Source organism: Manihot esculenta, chromosome 12 (genome assembly GCF_001659605.2).
Source record: "Manihot esculenta cultivar AM560-2 chromosome 12, M.esculenta_v8, whole genome shotgun sequence".
NCBI classification, from domain to species: Eukaryota; Viridiplantae; Streptophyta; class Magnoliopsida; order Malpighiales; family Euphorbiaceae; genus Manihot; species Manihot esculenta.
The window spans coordinates 1,318,753-1,335,013 of NC_035172.2; the positions used below are offsets into that span (position 1 = coordinate 1,318,753).

The window sequence follows — 16,261 nt, forward strand, 5'->3', positions numbered from 1 at the left end:
CGGGTATTACAGATTTAGAGTCCATCAAACTCTCAAATAGACCGACCGAATACTACAAGTCTTAACCCGAATACGTGGGGTAGACCGAATTAGCCGTGAGCCCAAATCCAATAGAAAGTAGCATAATTGGATGATATAACGTGAGGGAGGATAGTCGGACATACAGAAACTAATCACATATATGATACCACCCCTAATGATACTTCTCTTTTTTCTTTTTTTTCATGTGTAAACACCCAATAGCACAAGAAGAAGAGAGAATGACATTTTATTACAACACATCCCAAGGAAATGGGATGGAAATTTAAATTACAAATACAAGTTTTCTTTTATTGTTTTTTTAGAATAAATTACAAATACAATAGAAAAACAATTTATACCCAATAACCCAGTTATGCTGCCAAATTACTTGTTGAGCTCAAACAATTTTGGACCTGATTCTTTAGCCTCCTGTCATTGAAAAACCAAGTTAATCGGATGCCTGAGCCGATCTTTTCCGAAATTTTCAAGATCCTGTTGCTGGAAATCAAAGAGCCTATTTTCTGTTTTCTCCTTCTATTTTCCAATCCTCTCAAGATTTTCAGACACATTTTTCATCCTGGGTCGAACCTCAGGGTCTGGTTCTGTGCAAGCAAGGGCAACATGAAAAACTGCTAGAATCTCCTTTTTGGCATGCACTTCTTGGAGCAACACTGCGTCCACCATGTCCGATAATGGGTCCTCTTCTTCAATCCCTTTCCTTATCCACCTTACTAGGTCTGGAACTTCTGAAGAAGTTGATGTGGTTGGTGAAAGATCAGGAGATTTCCCTGTCAGCAGTTCCAGCAACACAACACCAAATGAATACACATCCCATTTCTGAGTTGGTCTGTTGCCGGGAAGACGAGCTTCTGGAGCTCGGTAGTTGTTGGTTCGCTCAGTTTGGGCGGGCTTTAAGTAAGGTAGAGCTCCGCCAATGAAGCCACCTACGGAAGAAGGATCGTTCCCTGTGATACTGATTAGTCTGCTAAGGCCAAAATCAGAAATATAAGCTTGGAAGTCATTGTCGAGGAGGATATTGGATGGTTTGATGCTCCCATGGACGAATTTTCTTGGGCTGCATTCGTGGAGGTAGGCTAAGCCCCTGGCAGCTCCTCTGGCAATTCTCAGCCTGATTCCCCACGAGAGAATCGTCGATGGGTGACCATATCTCCCTGTCAAAGAAAATTTTAATTTTTTTTTTTTTCACTAAACCTTTTTAATTTGTTTATTCTAATAAAAATTAAACATGAACCCATAATCTAAATGCATAGGTCCCATGCGGATACTATTTTTATATTAAACTACGAATTCAGGTAATTTAATTTGTAAAAGAATTTTGGTGAAAAAATAATCTTGGTCAGGTAATTTCCTTGAGAGAAGAGACATGTAGGGCCAAGCTATTATGTCCAAAGCCGTCAAAGGAAACATAAAAGCAACAGCCACCTATTAAATGAATAGAACGAGATGTTGCATAATTAATGTGTTTATTTCAACATAAAATATTTTGTATGATAAAAACAAGCTTTTATCACCGAATACATATGATTCTCAATTAAAAAAATGTTTTTCTCACCCTCAAGCGTAAAAAGCATGATACTTGAAAAAGGAAACAAAAAGGAATGATAAGAAATAGTGCCGGTGATTCAAAAGGAGCAGTGGGTCATTTTTTGTCAGACCAATGTGATTGGAGATCTAACCATTCGCCAATTTGTCGCATGCATGCATGCATGCCCAGGCCAAGTCTTAATTCTCTGTTCTATATTATTAATTCTTTAAAAATTATCTTTATTAAGTTAAATAATCTTTTATTTTTATATGATCGTATTTATATTCGAAACTAAAATTAAATCAATCTAATTTAGGAAAACTAGACTAATATTGACCGATTTCAGTTGGGTGAAAATCTACAATTCTTTTAAAAAAAATAATAAAACCATTATATGGAATCATATTGGACAGTGAAGGTGGCGACCCCTACTACCCGATTCCTAACCAACTTATAGTTATTGAGAAAGAGAACTCCACCTCACTTTCACAAGAAGATGCCAAGTTCAATTAATTTTTTTTTCAAAGAAAAAAGCAAACTGATTTGCATAGGATATTCAGCTGGGACCTGAAAAATCATAGCTCAAACTGGCAAAATATCTGAAAACCAGAAACTACCAAGGACAGTGATGAAGATACTGACCTCGAAGAGCATTAGCCAAGTTGCCGTTGGAGATGAAATCACTGATGAGAAGCTTCTCATCAGGAGCCCAGTAGTAAGCTCTTAATTTCACTATATTTGGATGCTTAACTTTCCCAATAGCTTGCACTTCAGCCACGAACTCTCTATACCTATGTTCTCCTCCCTCGCCGAGCCTCCTCACCGCCACCGGAACCCCATTTCCGAGCACCACCTTATATACTATTCCCAACCCACTTTTCCCCAACACATAAGCTGAAGCTCTGAAAAGCTCGTCAAGCTCAAAGCTAAAGCCTTTGTCGATTGCCACCAGCTCACCTTCTCCCTTCCCTGTTTCTCCATTCTCTACATCTTCTTCCTCTGATTCCTCGTTTCCAAAGCTATTGACGCAAGAAAAGAGCCTGCAGCCATGCGAAGTTTCGTTCTTGCCAAATTCTGTCTTCCCTGTACAGCTGCAGCTATTAGAAACATTTTTCTTTTTCCAGTAGACGAAGACGATTATTAGACCGATTAACGCTACACCAGCTGCGTCAGCTACTGATATAAGTATGATCAACCCAGAACTTAAGCGTTTCTTAGGATTATTATCGGATTCCGGTGTCGAATTCTTGCTCGCCGCAGAGCTCTCTGTGGAGTACTCACATGGTTTCTGGAGAGGGAACCCGCATAACAGAGGATTGTTGAGGAAAGCAGTTGGCCCTTGGTTAGCAAATGACCCTGTTTGAGGTATTTCGCCTGTTAAATTGTTGTTTCGCAGATCGAAACCCACGATGACGGGTAAATTTCCCAGAGATTCTGGGATTCTGCCAGATAAATTATTGAAAGAGAGATTCAAGGTATTAGACAGAGACTTGAGTTCACCGAGATCATTAGGTATTGGTCCTTTGAACTCGTTAGAAGAAAGATCGAGCTCAGCTAAATTCTCCATTTCTGGCCAAATTCCAGCTGGAATTTCACCGGAGAATTTATTTCGCGCTAAAATCAGCCTCTGCAACTGCTTACAATTGTTTAAGTTCTCCGGTAAAGGACCCGACAGAGAATTGTTTGAAAGGTCGAGGTTTTGGAGCTTCCGCAGGTTACAGATGGACGGAGGAAGAGGACCCGAGAGATTATTACCGTAGAGGATAAGACTGTGAAGTGAACTGGCCTTAAAGAGCTCAGCCGGGATCGACCCATGAAAGTTATTACTATGAAGATAGAGTCGCCGGAGATAAACTAGATTTCCCAACTGAGAAGGGATGTAACCCTGTAGATTCTTGCCGGACATAACAATCCCGACAACACGTAAGTCCGGGAATCCAGAAATGTTCATGCAGGAAATGCCAGTCCAGTTGCAAGGGGTGGGGTCGTCATCATTCCAGTCGGGCAAAGGGGAACCGCCGGATGATTGTTCGACGGCGGATTTTAAAGAGAGAAGTGAGAGGCCATCAGGAGAAAGAGAAATGGTTAGATTGGTGCTTAGGAAATGGAAGAAGAAGAAACAAAAGCAGAGTGGTTCTAAAGAAAAATGCTTTGCCATTTCCTTGTAAGAACTCGTTTTCTTAGTGGGAGTTTGTGAACTGAGCTACAGGAGAAGAGAAATGAGAAAACGAGAGAGACATTTACAGTGAAGAAGAAATGAGGAGAAGGAAAAGGAAGCAAGTATGGAGGAAATGGAGGTGGTTGGGTGTGGAGGATTTATGAGAAAGATACTTGAGAAAGACGAGATTTTGATCGAAATGGGTCCCATCTCCCTCCAAAAGAAACACATTGAGAGAGAGAGAGAGAGAGAGGAGCGGCTGACGGGAAGAGAGTAGAAGAAAAGCCATTGCTCGAGGTTCATGTGCTGGTGGCGACTGGATTCGATAAATATTTTGATATTATTTATTCTTAATTTTTTTGAAAGGAATTATTTATTCATAAATTAAACTTTGCTATTAATGTTATAGTAATGAGGTCTTGATCCAATGATAAAAGACTGTCCATATTGAGGTATTGATCATCATGAAGCTCCAATTTTTTTTTTTTACCTGTTAAAAATATTAGTAATACTTCAATATATAAATTTATTAATATATTTTATTTTTAAAATTAAAATAAATAATAAGAAATAAATTTTTTTAAAAGATATTTTTTTATATAAAATAAGTTATTAACATAAAAAATATTTTTTAATATAAATTATTTTTCTCAAACAAATAGGGTTATAATAATCAAATTTGTTATATTTTATTATTTTTCATTTACAAAATTAGAGTTTTGCTCACTTTTTGATTCAACTAACATGATTATGATGTATCTTATACTTGTATATCTTAATGTAATGGCCAAATATAGTAGTACAATTCTCTCCCTAATCTTTAATTGCTCAGGTGGATAATAATAATAATAATAATAATAATTATACAATATGGTATTTTTTGACAATGATATGCTGATATTATTCTACGTACTGTACTAATTATATTAAACAGCTGTCAACACTCAAAAGGTGATAACAAAATATTTAATCAGTATAAGTTTTATATCTATAATTGAAGAAGATTTTTTTTTTTTTTTTAAATTTGTTCATTAAAAACAGAATAAACCTTAAACAATCCAAGATTAGTTGCTGCATAAGATTATGAAGTTTCTTTTTCAGATCAATCTTTCATGTAACAAACACCATTTCCAAAGAGAATAGCATGATAATATCGTTGACACTTGTGTTTCACATTTTCATGCATTCTAGTTGTTTGATTTGTGGACTCATAGTAAAGGCTAAGTGGTTTTAATTATCATTATACACTTGCTTAATGGAAAAAAGCTAAATGATCAGTTCTCAATTTCCATCATGAAAACATGCTTAGAAGCTAACAAAGAATAGAGAGGGGGCCATCTCCAGCTTGTATTTTTGTTTGCTTATTAATGTTTTCTTGTATTTTGTTGCATAATAGTTGAAATATAATTTTGGAATAATAAGAGAGGAGTTGATATTATCATGACTTCATTTTTTTTAGAAAAGAAAACTATGTCCAGAACTGTTGGTTCAATTTTGCAGTTTTATCCATGTAGAAGAACTATTCAATACATAAATCATAGTTGATGATGTGGCTTGAAAAATCCTTTTGACTTAGCCGATCAAAATTTTTCTGGAAAAGAAATGGAAATGAGATGGTTGCTAGTTAATAGCGATGGATATTCGAGCCAATAATATAAAATTAAGTAACGCTAAAATGTAAATAAAAGTTATTTGAATAAATAAAAATTATTTTAAATATTAATTTTTAAGTGTTTTTATAACGTAAGAAAATAAGATCGATAGACTCTAATCCTCTAATCCGTAAAATTCAAAATCATTATTTATTAGATTTAGGTTTGTAAAAATTCTATTAATTTTGTATTAATCGTTAATAATAACTAAATAATAGAGTTTCAATTAGTCTGTAACATGTTATGTCCAGTCTTAGATATTTTTTTTTTCTAATCAAAAATCGTAATTGAGTTATGACCATATCATATTCAAGTCTTAGATACTTTTGTTTTTTTAATAAAGAATCGTAATTGAGTCATGACCATAACATCATACTGACTCAATTAAAGGACGAAAACCGAGTCACCGCTATATTATCAATGAAAAACCAATGAAATTTGGTCAACAAGTCTTCACTTGATGAACTGAGGTATGAGTCACAATAGTAAGAAAATATTATCTTTCAGGCCAGAATGTAGAATCACTTTGTCACCTAGCAAGAGACAAGATAGAAGAGATCTAACGAGTGGAACATTCCCAGCTAAGCAATAGAAAAGAGTTTCAAGCATTAAAAGTATTTAAGTATCCATTACTTAGTACTGAAGGGATATGAATTCTTGTTGAGTATGATTGAAAGGACGTAATTGATTAGGGATTTAATAGGTTGTTACCCTGATTGGCATCTGGGTATTCAATGTGGGCCCCAATTACAATAAAATTAGCATGAAATAGGGTAGGGTTTTCATAATTATACAACTGGTCTCATAAAAAGCTTGTACACACCTGAGCAATTGCATTGAATTTTACGAGAAGCTTGCAGTAAAGAAGGCTCATCGTGATGAGCCTTCTTTACGTGCTGGGGTACCCATCTCTTTAAAGCCTAAATCATTCAGAGGTCCTGAACATAAATCTACATTTGCCACAGCAAATATCACATGAAATTGATGGCGCAACACAAGTATTGTGAAATGCACAACAATTCAAAATAGCACTTTCTTGCTCTCTGGCACACACAGGCTATCAACACACAACTCGACAAACTTAGGCAACTTCAGCCCATTGAATGTTTAAAACAAGAACTTGCTCCGTGCATTTGTAGGGCATAGCCCAAACCATCAAAGCTTAAAGCACTCGGACGCAAAAAGAGTTACTCCGTGCATTTGTCGGGCATAGCCTAACTGGTGCACAGTGTTACAGCAGGGGCTTTCAACTATCAAAGTCTAAAGCACGCAGACGCAAAAAAGAGCTTTAACATTTTAAACACCACCGAGAAAGCAACTGCAAAAATCCCCTTTTTCTATAAATTGTTTTTAAATGGCTAAAAGACACTGAATTATATAATGGAAATATAATAACAATAATATTCTCATGGCATTGACAAAAAGCCACATCAATCCATGAATTGTTCCAGGAATTAAGTGAAGACAACCAAGATGAAATGCAGGCCATCTCGTCAGGTATCATGAAGGGGGAAAAGTAGCCAATCTGGTCCAACCTGAGAAAGTTTATTCACGCCCCTGCTACTTCAACCATCTCCTGTTCCACTGTACTGGGCATAACCGGATAGTATCTGTAGTGGAGTTCTCCAACATCATCACCAGATAGCTTCTTCCATCCATTTGGTCCCACATAATAAACTGATTACAAATACACATCCAATCCAGATTAACTCATTAAAGCATGCTGTAGGGACAAAAGCATAAAGAATAACACACAAACATAAACAAATGTCCGTAGGAGCATATGCATACACAAACACAGACAGATATGACCTACATATATGCAGAGAGAAAGAAAGAGATGGAGAGAATACCGCTAGCAACTCCACCACTAGCTCCATCTCGGAATGTAGCATGATAAATGGCCCTTCTAGCCAACTCTGCAGCTTCTTCAATTGACAAATCATACCGGAACCTAAGTGTCACATTAAGTTTATAACCATTGACTATCAATCACATTACTAAGAAAGCCAGACAAGGGAAACGAGTAAAAAACTTCAGCCCCAATGCTCAGAGTACCAATTAAATGATGAGTGGGGGCTGTTAGTTCATTGGATATGGCAACATCCAAAGTAAAGCAACTATAGGATTGATAAACTAACAGAAGATGTGATCATGTAGATATATCATCCTAGCTGTTGGAATGTTGTGTCGCTGCCCATCATTTTGATTGATTGTGAATTGTTAATAAGAAACCACCTTTTTCCCTGACACAATGACGTAGTCAAACTTGAAATGACAGAGCCGTAATTTCTTATACCATGTGCATTCTCCACAACCATCCTATAATTATATCTTAGCAATTTCAAAATCTATCACAAAGCTCTTTTTTCCACTCTACTTTAATGGAAATGCAAGTCCTCCCAGTAAATATTTATTTTACAATTTCCATCTGCTTCTTGCCATTTCATCATTATTAGCCATATTTTTATGCTATGGCATCAGACATCTCAACTTTTGCAATAATAGCTTTCAGAAAGGAGAATTATATTAAATGCTTGAAAATCATTGCCATGAAAAAGAAATTAAACATAATGTACCAATGGATAAAGTTTTTAAGGAAAACTTGTAAAAAGAAAGTAACTCACCCACTGTCTAGTACACCATAAGCATATGGAGAACCAGATCCAACGGAGAATCTTGTTCCCTTCAGCCTTCCTCCTTCACTGTCCACATAATATAATCCAGGACCCTGCAGCGAGAAGATACAGCTTATGTAACAATGCAAACATGACCGCATGGTAATTTTCATGTAATTACCGTTTCATCCCATCCAGCAATCATGGTTCCAACAGAAAGACCCATTCCACGATAGGAGTACAGAATGTTTGCCAGAAGCTTTGATGCCCCAGTAACTGAAATTCTACGCTTGTTGGCCAATTCATGCAGCCGACACTGAGCCATGACAAACAATTTTCATTAGCCCTTGGAAAACAAATAACAATGAACATCAAAGATTCTAAATTATGATGAAATTCTTCTGATGGTCTCATATTCAAGCCTATGCAAAAGCAAATACCATATATAGGCACTAAAAGTAGTTTCCATACTGGGTTATCAGGAAGCAAGGACCACATAATCCTAGAGGAAGATCGATCTTAAGCATGATGGAGCTGTTAAGCAGAAAAATATGTATATCTGTCTTATTACATCATTTGATATGACAAAGGTAACCTCTTACCTCGGCTAAGAGGTCTAGAGTAACTTAGTGACATTTGCAACATAATATATTAGGATGTGCATAGGCATCATCATCTGCTAGCAGAAATTGTCCACAGTTAAATGACTATACTGTCCGAATTCAACTAGTGCAATTCAATTATTTTAGCCAAAAAAAAAAGTTTCTGATCCCTTAGAAAAATGTTTCAATTATTTTTACATTTTTTTGTTGGTTTTGAGTTGCCAAATTCACTCAAGGTAAGCATATAATTAACTCTACAATAGTAAATCATCATCAAATGCTTCCTAGGTAAAAATAAATGATGGCAAAGATCCATCACAGAAAGTAGAACAAAAATGGAAAATGTGTATTAGTCCTATGGGTAAAATAAATCAAGCAGACACGGCAATTATTGCACTTCACCTCACCATCTTCAGAACTATGCTTAATGCAGGCAAGTGAAACAGGTTTTAGAGATAGTTTGGGCAGTAGGCAAAGCAAGTTCTTAAATTATTATACCTAAAAACAAATGTTTACATCCACAGCTTCCTGGCGGGTAACAAAAAAAAACCAATTTCTTAATTAAAAAATAAATAAATTAGTAGCATTCACCAAATAGAGCAGAAGTGGCAGAAAACACATAATAGATAAATGCTATGCTATCCCCACAGTTATAGCTGAATTTTCAGTTTGGCAAATTCTTTCCTAAGATATCCTTGCCCTCTTAACTTCTACAAGTAGCTACAGGTCCATGGGCATATGACAACACTTAAGAAAGCAACAAAGCTGCATTACCTTAATGCCCAGATTTCTGTGCCAAAACTGGCAGTCAGCAGCTCCTCCAGCCATTGTACCAAGCATGTAAGGATTGATTTCAATGATTTTTTTTACAGACTGTGATGCTGAAAATCAGGAAGCGAAAATTTCTTAGCAATCAGTGTTTGTGAAAACATACATACGATTGTGCATGTGACAGGAAAGAGCATCTCATAACTTAAATAACCTAAGCCAATGTCTTTAGCTCAAGTCAAATATGATGCGTCCAATGAGTGGGTAGGATTTTATTGCTCTTATATGCAACACAATTAATAGAGCACACGGGTCAAATTAAATAAGAAAACTATCACACCACAACTAAGAAGACTCGATAAAAAATGTCACACAAACATGAACAACAATAGCTTACAAATATATCCTCCCATGCTAGCCCGAGAATCAGCAGCGACCATGACTCCCTCTTTAAAAATGAAAGCAAGTGTAGTTGTCCCCTTGGCAGGCTTCACCATTTGTATAGCTTCCTTCTGGAACCCATCAAACTGACATGGGGGAAAAAAAAAAAAAAAAAAAAAAAATAAGAAGAAGAAGAAAATTTAAGCTCAGAATTCTTCTTGATCTCCAAAATTGTAGAAGAAAATCAAAACTCACGTTATTTGTAACGGGAAGCTCAAAAGAATGCGCAGTAGAAAACCCATCAAACAGTTCATTGCCCGCCCCGAAGAGCGAAGCCGCCGATTCAAGACCACTGGTATCAAGCTTCATGATCTATAACCAAGTACAGCAAACGAAACTCATAAATTTTCATTTAACAAAATCACCACTGTTCCTCCATCTTTAGCTAAAAAAAGTGAAACACAAGCCATAAAACCTTGAATCTCTGCCTGAAACGTGTTCTACTTAAAAACCTACTTAACTAATGACTCGAACGCTTCAATGTGCTTTAAAAATTAAAGCCTTCTAATTGAAAAACTATATGATGGAGACTGGAATTGAAGTAAGAACCCTATAAACATATCAATGCAGAGATGAGTTAACAGAGGCGATAATAGAGAGTGGCATACCTTTACAGAAAGGTTGTAAGAGGATGGAAAATTAGCAGAGATCGATCGCTGAGAGGCCGAAGATTAATAATGATAATGGAGGGAATTGCTTTGAAAAGCTATTACAACATATGGAAGCAGAGAGCAGGGAGTTTGTTTTCTTGCGCTCCGGGCAAGATGGCAATTTTGGACCGGGCTTGAAATTGGCCGATTTTAGGGGCTTATGGGCTGAATCAGACGTACTTCTCGATCAAGTCCATATTATGGATAAAGAAATAGAATTAAACACAAAAATAAATTAAATATGCTGGCTATGGGGTTCGAACCCATGCGCACTTATGTGCAGAAGATCTTAAGTCTTCCCCCTTAACCTCTCGGGCAAACCAGCTGATGATGGTAACTTTCATCATATAATTTATTTATCAATAATGAGAATAAAATAAACAAAATTGCTATCAAGTCCTTAGATTTTTAAAAAATAACTAATTCATCTCTATTTTAAAACTCATTCAATTAAAATGCCTTTTGTATTTTATAAAATTAAAATTTTTAAATTTTTTTATCAAATAAACTACTGTTAATTTATTTTATCATTGATCAAATAAATTAAATAGTATAATTATTTAAAATTATAAGATTAAATAATATATATAATTAAAATTATAAATATTAAATTATATAAATAATTTAAGATAATTAACTATTTTCTTAACACAATAATTAAAAAATTTAAATTTTATAAAATATAAAAAATTTTAATTGAGTGATTTTAAAATAAAAATAATTAATTAATTTTATAAAAAATAAAAAAAATTAATAATAATTTAGAAGGTTAATTGAAATTGCAAACAGCCCCAGCAGAACCCCGCGTATAGCATTTTGGGCATTTCCAATCCAATAGCTTGAGTGGTTCAAGGTAGCGCTGTGCTCCTTCCTCTTGGGGTGCGCATTCGTTCAGTTCGGTCCAAAATCGAATCGAACCGAATAAATTGAAAGTTGAAATTTTAGAGTTTATAAAAATCGAATCGAATCGATTTTAATTAGAAATCGAATTGAATTGAATCGATTTGATTCAATTTGATTCAGTTCGATTTAATCGATTTCGATTTTTAATAATTTTTTTTATTTTTTACACTTTATTTTAAGTATTTTAAGATTTAATTAAAATATTTTAATCTTAATATAATTTAATTTCTCTATATTATTGAAAAAATATATTATTATCACTAATCGGTTCGATTCAATTTTTTCGATTTTTTTTTATTAAAATCGAATCAAATCAAAATAACCGAAATTTCTAAAATTAAAAACCGAACCGAACCGAAATATATAAAAAACTAAACTAAATTTTTAATTCAGTTCGATTCAATCAATTTTTTCGATTTGAATCGAATACTGCGCACCATTTATCTTTCTATTGAGTCTTGTTCTTCTCCCTTCATTAATGGCGTTTTAAGGCCTTGTAAAATGCTTCTAAAACATGGGTAAAAAAAAACTATGAATAATTCAAAATTAGTCCACAACATTTAAATTCAATTTGATTAGTTTCAACTTTTATTGTTATTACAATTATTAAAACAATATTTTAAATATATCAATGAGACTTTAAAAAAAAAATTGATGTATTATATTGTAACAATTTAAACTATAAAGTAATTAAAGCATTTTCCAGTAACAGTTAGAATGGTACTTGTTTTTCCACAAATACCAATTTTTTAACTGTTTATTCATAAAAATTTATTATAATATTTTACATGGTTGTACTATAACCATAGCTAGTGGGAGAGAAAAGAATATAAAAAATAATAATTATGATGAATAAATTTTTATTTATTATTTAAATTTGAAATTGAACATAAGTATTATAAATTTAATTTTGTATAAGAATAATTAATAAAATTTAAATTAAATTTTTAAAATAAATTAAAAGTGAATGGTGAATATAAATTAGTTGTAGATCAAAATTAGTGGTATTGAATTAAAATTAAAATTTAAAATAAACTAGTGGTATTTAAAATTTAAAATAAACTAGTGGTATTTAAAATTTAAAATAGAGGGGAAAAATAGTTGCAACAATGTAATGGGCAATTGTATGAAGTTTGAAATTAAATAAAAAGTGGTCAATGACAAGACAAGAATAGAAGAAAAGTTAGGGCAAGCATGATAATCATGTTGTCTGTACTCCTAGTCAATGATTGTAATAATTTAATTATGCCTTTGACCACTCTTAATTGCTAGCTCAACGACAACAACAAGAGGCTAGAAGCTCTGCTGATGCCAATTAATAGTAATTCCTAATTATTAATTGAAACCACCCTTTAATATAACAAACAGAAAATAACAAAATATTTTTAGTAAAAAATAATGTATTTTTTATTTTTTAATTTTAATTTAAAAATATTTTTTATTAATAAATTTATTATCGAGGTAATCCTACATATTTATAAAAGAGATCGTAATTATTGTGATCGATAAATAAAAACAAATAAAAAAATAAAAAAAACATGTGCCTCATTCCACGTATCAAAACGAGACATCCTCAAACTAGCCAGCCGTAGCCGTTGAAGGCAATCATAGACTCATAGTATCCACCAAAAGAGAAACAACAAACACAAATAATGTTAAGAAACATCATGCTAATTACAACTTAATTCCCACTTTCAAACACTCTTTTAATTATCAAACTTTAATTATTTAATCAAATAATATTTTTAAATTAAGATGATAATGTCTTATTCTCGACATCATCATAATTGAGTCAACCTTGGTTTAGTGCCACACTTCCATACATCATGGAGCCGCATGTTACAAGACGATGCCTCTTGTGTATATGTATACAATGCCTATCATTGGTTTAAATCATTAGTCTAAAATTATTATTCTATTTTTTTTTCTAAAATTTCATATTTAAAATCAAGTTGATTTATCCCATTATTTTAGTTACAATTATATACTCGAGCATTAAATATGTTTAGGTAAAATACTCTAAATTATATGTATTTATATTAAATTTAAATCAGATTTAAATGATTTTAAAATTTAGTTTAAATTAACTTAAGAAGAATAAATGTCTAAAATTTTTATAAATGACTCGTTATTTTTATTTTAAATCAATGTGAGATTCAATATATTTCTCACACTCAAATTATATTAGAATGTAAAATATTTATGAGAGACTCAACACTCGATAAAGAGAATATGATATCATATTAAATTCAATATCGAATTAAAATAAAAATAATATGCCATTTATAAAATCTCACGTCAAATTAAAATAGAGGTAATATGATATTTATAAGTAACAGGACGGGTCGCCAAAAAGGCCAAGCTCGGAAAGCTGAAATCCTGCTATGCGATCTGACAAGAGAAAACAGCAGATCCAGTCACTTCGCAGCTCTGCCCACTTGTGCATCGAGGAGAATTAAATGGCCGCATGATATGGAGAGGATTTCTGTGATATCCGTACGTACGGACCTATGCGATAGGAAAGGTGGCCCTGCAGCAGAGAGGCCGTGACACGTCACTAGCGGACAGGAGGAAAGAGCATAAAGAATGAGGCATTTTTTTCTAGGAACAAACTTACCAAACTATTGTAAAATTATATTTTTCTGGATCTAAGATTATCGATTATTATATTTAAGTAAATTAATATGATGAAGTTTCCTCACCCACCCTCATAATTTCTTTCATCAACTTTAACATGCATGCATGATTCTCATAATTTTCAAGCTTAAATTAAGATTCTTATAATTCACATATGCATGGATCTGCCTAAATATCTACTTGAAATTAAAATTAAAAAAAAAAAGAGAGAGATTAAAATCGAATTGCTTAAACTAATAGTAAATTAGATTGGAACTGATAATATGATTGTCAAAACGGATCCATTTTTTTTCCTCTAATAAATGAAATAATATCTTGTCAAAACTGATAATATCTTGTATAATATAATGTAATAATAATGAAATAATTTTTTTTTAGTAAAAGAAAAAATATGGTTGAAATCCTGAGAGTCACATGCTTTTATCTTGAAATCTCGAAAGCAAGTGTATTTTTTTTTTCGGTGAATTGAAAGCAAAGTAAGCAATGGATGGTATGAATCTGGAAAAGCTGGTCCAAAATCATATGTATCTTGCATGGGAGGTAAAGACATCAGATAAATAAATGAATGTAGAAAGGCTGCAATTTTGTGGGCAGTTCCTCTTATGAGATGCCTGTCTTTCCAGGCAAGACATAGGAAAAAAAATATATTGGAATTCGATTTATATAAATTCAAAATATATGAGTATAAATTTATTTTAAAATAATAAGTCATATCATTATAAAAATATTAATTTCATAAAAAAAAGAAAAGAAAAATCCATATACCTGTTTATTGTTCATGATCAAATAAGTCAGGTGATATCATTATGGTGGCCAATGAGAAACCCTTGAATGCGGTGGAATTAAGGCGGAAAATATATAAAAGCAACCAACTTTTTTATTTTAATTGAAAATGAAGAAATAGGATGACTCAAAACTCAACTTTTATTCCACTGGATAAGCAAATTGGTCACGCCTCCAACGCTTATTGAAACCTTCTCATCGGCTAATTGGTCAAATACAAACTTTTTGTGCCCATTTCTACTTATTTTAAGGCTTAAATTTGGTCCCTCACCGGCAAAAGTATGGGATGGATGGCCTAAAATTTGAAGCAAGTTGCCACTCAAAAAGTTAGGTCAAACTCAGGATAATGTTTTAAGGTGACACAACCGTCCACTAATTCAGCGTATTGTCCTAACTTGGGGTGGCTGCCGGTTTCATCTATTTCGCTCCATTCATCCATCCTTCTTGATGTATTGTCATATGATTTGCTTTAAATAAAATATTTTAAAAACTTAAGAAATAACGTTTTGCCTATTAATTAATTTATTTAATATAAATTTAAATTAATTGAGTCAATAACTTTTAAATACTAAATAGTATATAAAAAATATATTATTCAATATTAATTAGTATATGAAATTAAAAATTAATTTATAATTTTGAAAATTTTTTAATTATTAATAAAATGTTTAATTACGACTAAAATAATTTAAATTTAGTAAAAACGTTAGTATTATCCATTATAATTGTGACAGGAAGTGTAGGCTTTTGTCATTGGGCAATGAGGACGAAATATATGGGTGACACGTGTATCTTGAGAGGAGTTGAATCGAACCGTGAGTTACTGCATGTTATCCCAGTCCACTCCTGTTCCAGTACTTCCGAGTCTACAGAAATGTTAAATATCCTCATTAGTAATTATTTAAATCCAGCGGTACATGAAGCAGCAACGTGGCACCCAGACAGGGGAAGATAAGGAATAAGTGCGAACACCTGTATTTTCACTCACGTGGTATAAATAAAATCTTCTTTTCACCGTTGATAGGAAAAAACAACAGACAATTCCGTAAATCATGGATCTGAGTGTAGAGTAATAGTCAGAGTTGGAGTAAATTGTAAAAATCTGTGGTAAAGAATTGTCCACGTGGACTCCTTTGAGACCCACTTTAATATAATCAAACAGAACGGGGGAATTCTTCCCGCCGCACTCCAGCTCGGAGCCATCCGCTGCCAATCCAATCGAATTCTTCTACCACATCCTTTTTTTATTGACTAAAATGCCCTCCGAATATCTCCCTTTATTTTTTTATTTAATTTTAATATAGCTTAAATTTTTAAAATAATTATCGCATTATTAAATTAAATTAATTATTAACTTAATAAAATTAACCACCATTTACTAAGGATGAGAGCTTTTATTCTTTATTAATTAGAATTAAATTCTACTAAAAACTGTTTCAAATTTTCTTTTTCATAATACATCAAATTAATATATGAGGATGT

General features: G+C 33.1%; 2 protein-coding genes and 1 non-coding gene across 3 annotated transcripts; all 3 read right to left on the bottom strand.

Annotated features, from left to right (window-relative positions):
- Window positions 1–240: 240 nt before the first annotated feature.
- Window positions 241–3,976, bottom strand: LOC110627828 (receptor protein kinase-like protein ZAR1). Its single transcript, XM_021774199.2, has 2 exons — window positions 2,210–3,976; window positions 241–1,193 (listed from the first exon to the last, which is right to left on the bottom strand). The coding sequence occupies exons 1-2, from the start codon at window positions 3,723–3,725 to the stop codon at window positions 556–558; spliced, it is 2,154 nt and encodes a 717-aa protein (XP_021629891.1). The 5' UTR covers window positions 3,726–3,976; the 3' UTR covers window positions 241–555.
- Window positions 3,977–6,696: 2,720 nt separating this feature from the next.
- Window positions 6,697–10,585, bottom strand: LOC110627695 (proteasome subunit beta type-5). Its single transcript, XM_043948569.1, has 8 exons — window positions 10,415–10,585; window positions 10,002–10,118; window positions 9,763–9,892; window positions 9,372–9,478; window positions 8,177–8,311; window positions 8,005–8,108; window positions 7,231–7,331; window positions 6,697–7,054 (listed from the first exon to the last, which is right to left on the bottom strand). The coding sequence occupies exons 2-8, from the start codon at window positions 10,113–10,115 to the stop codon at window positions 6,927–6,929; spliced, it is 819 nt and encodes a 272-aa protein (XP_043804504.1). The 5' UTR covers window positions 10,116–10,118; window positions 10,415–10,585; the 3' UTR covers window positions 6,697–6,926.
- Window positions 10,586–10,698: 113 nt separating this feature from the next.
- On the bottom strand, window positions 10,699–10,781 carry TRNAL-UAA. Its single transcript has one exon. It is a non-coding gene; the product is annotated as a tRNA-Leu (tRNA).
- Between the last annotated feature and the right edge of the window lie 5,480 nt (window positions 10,782–16,261).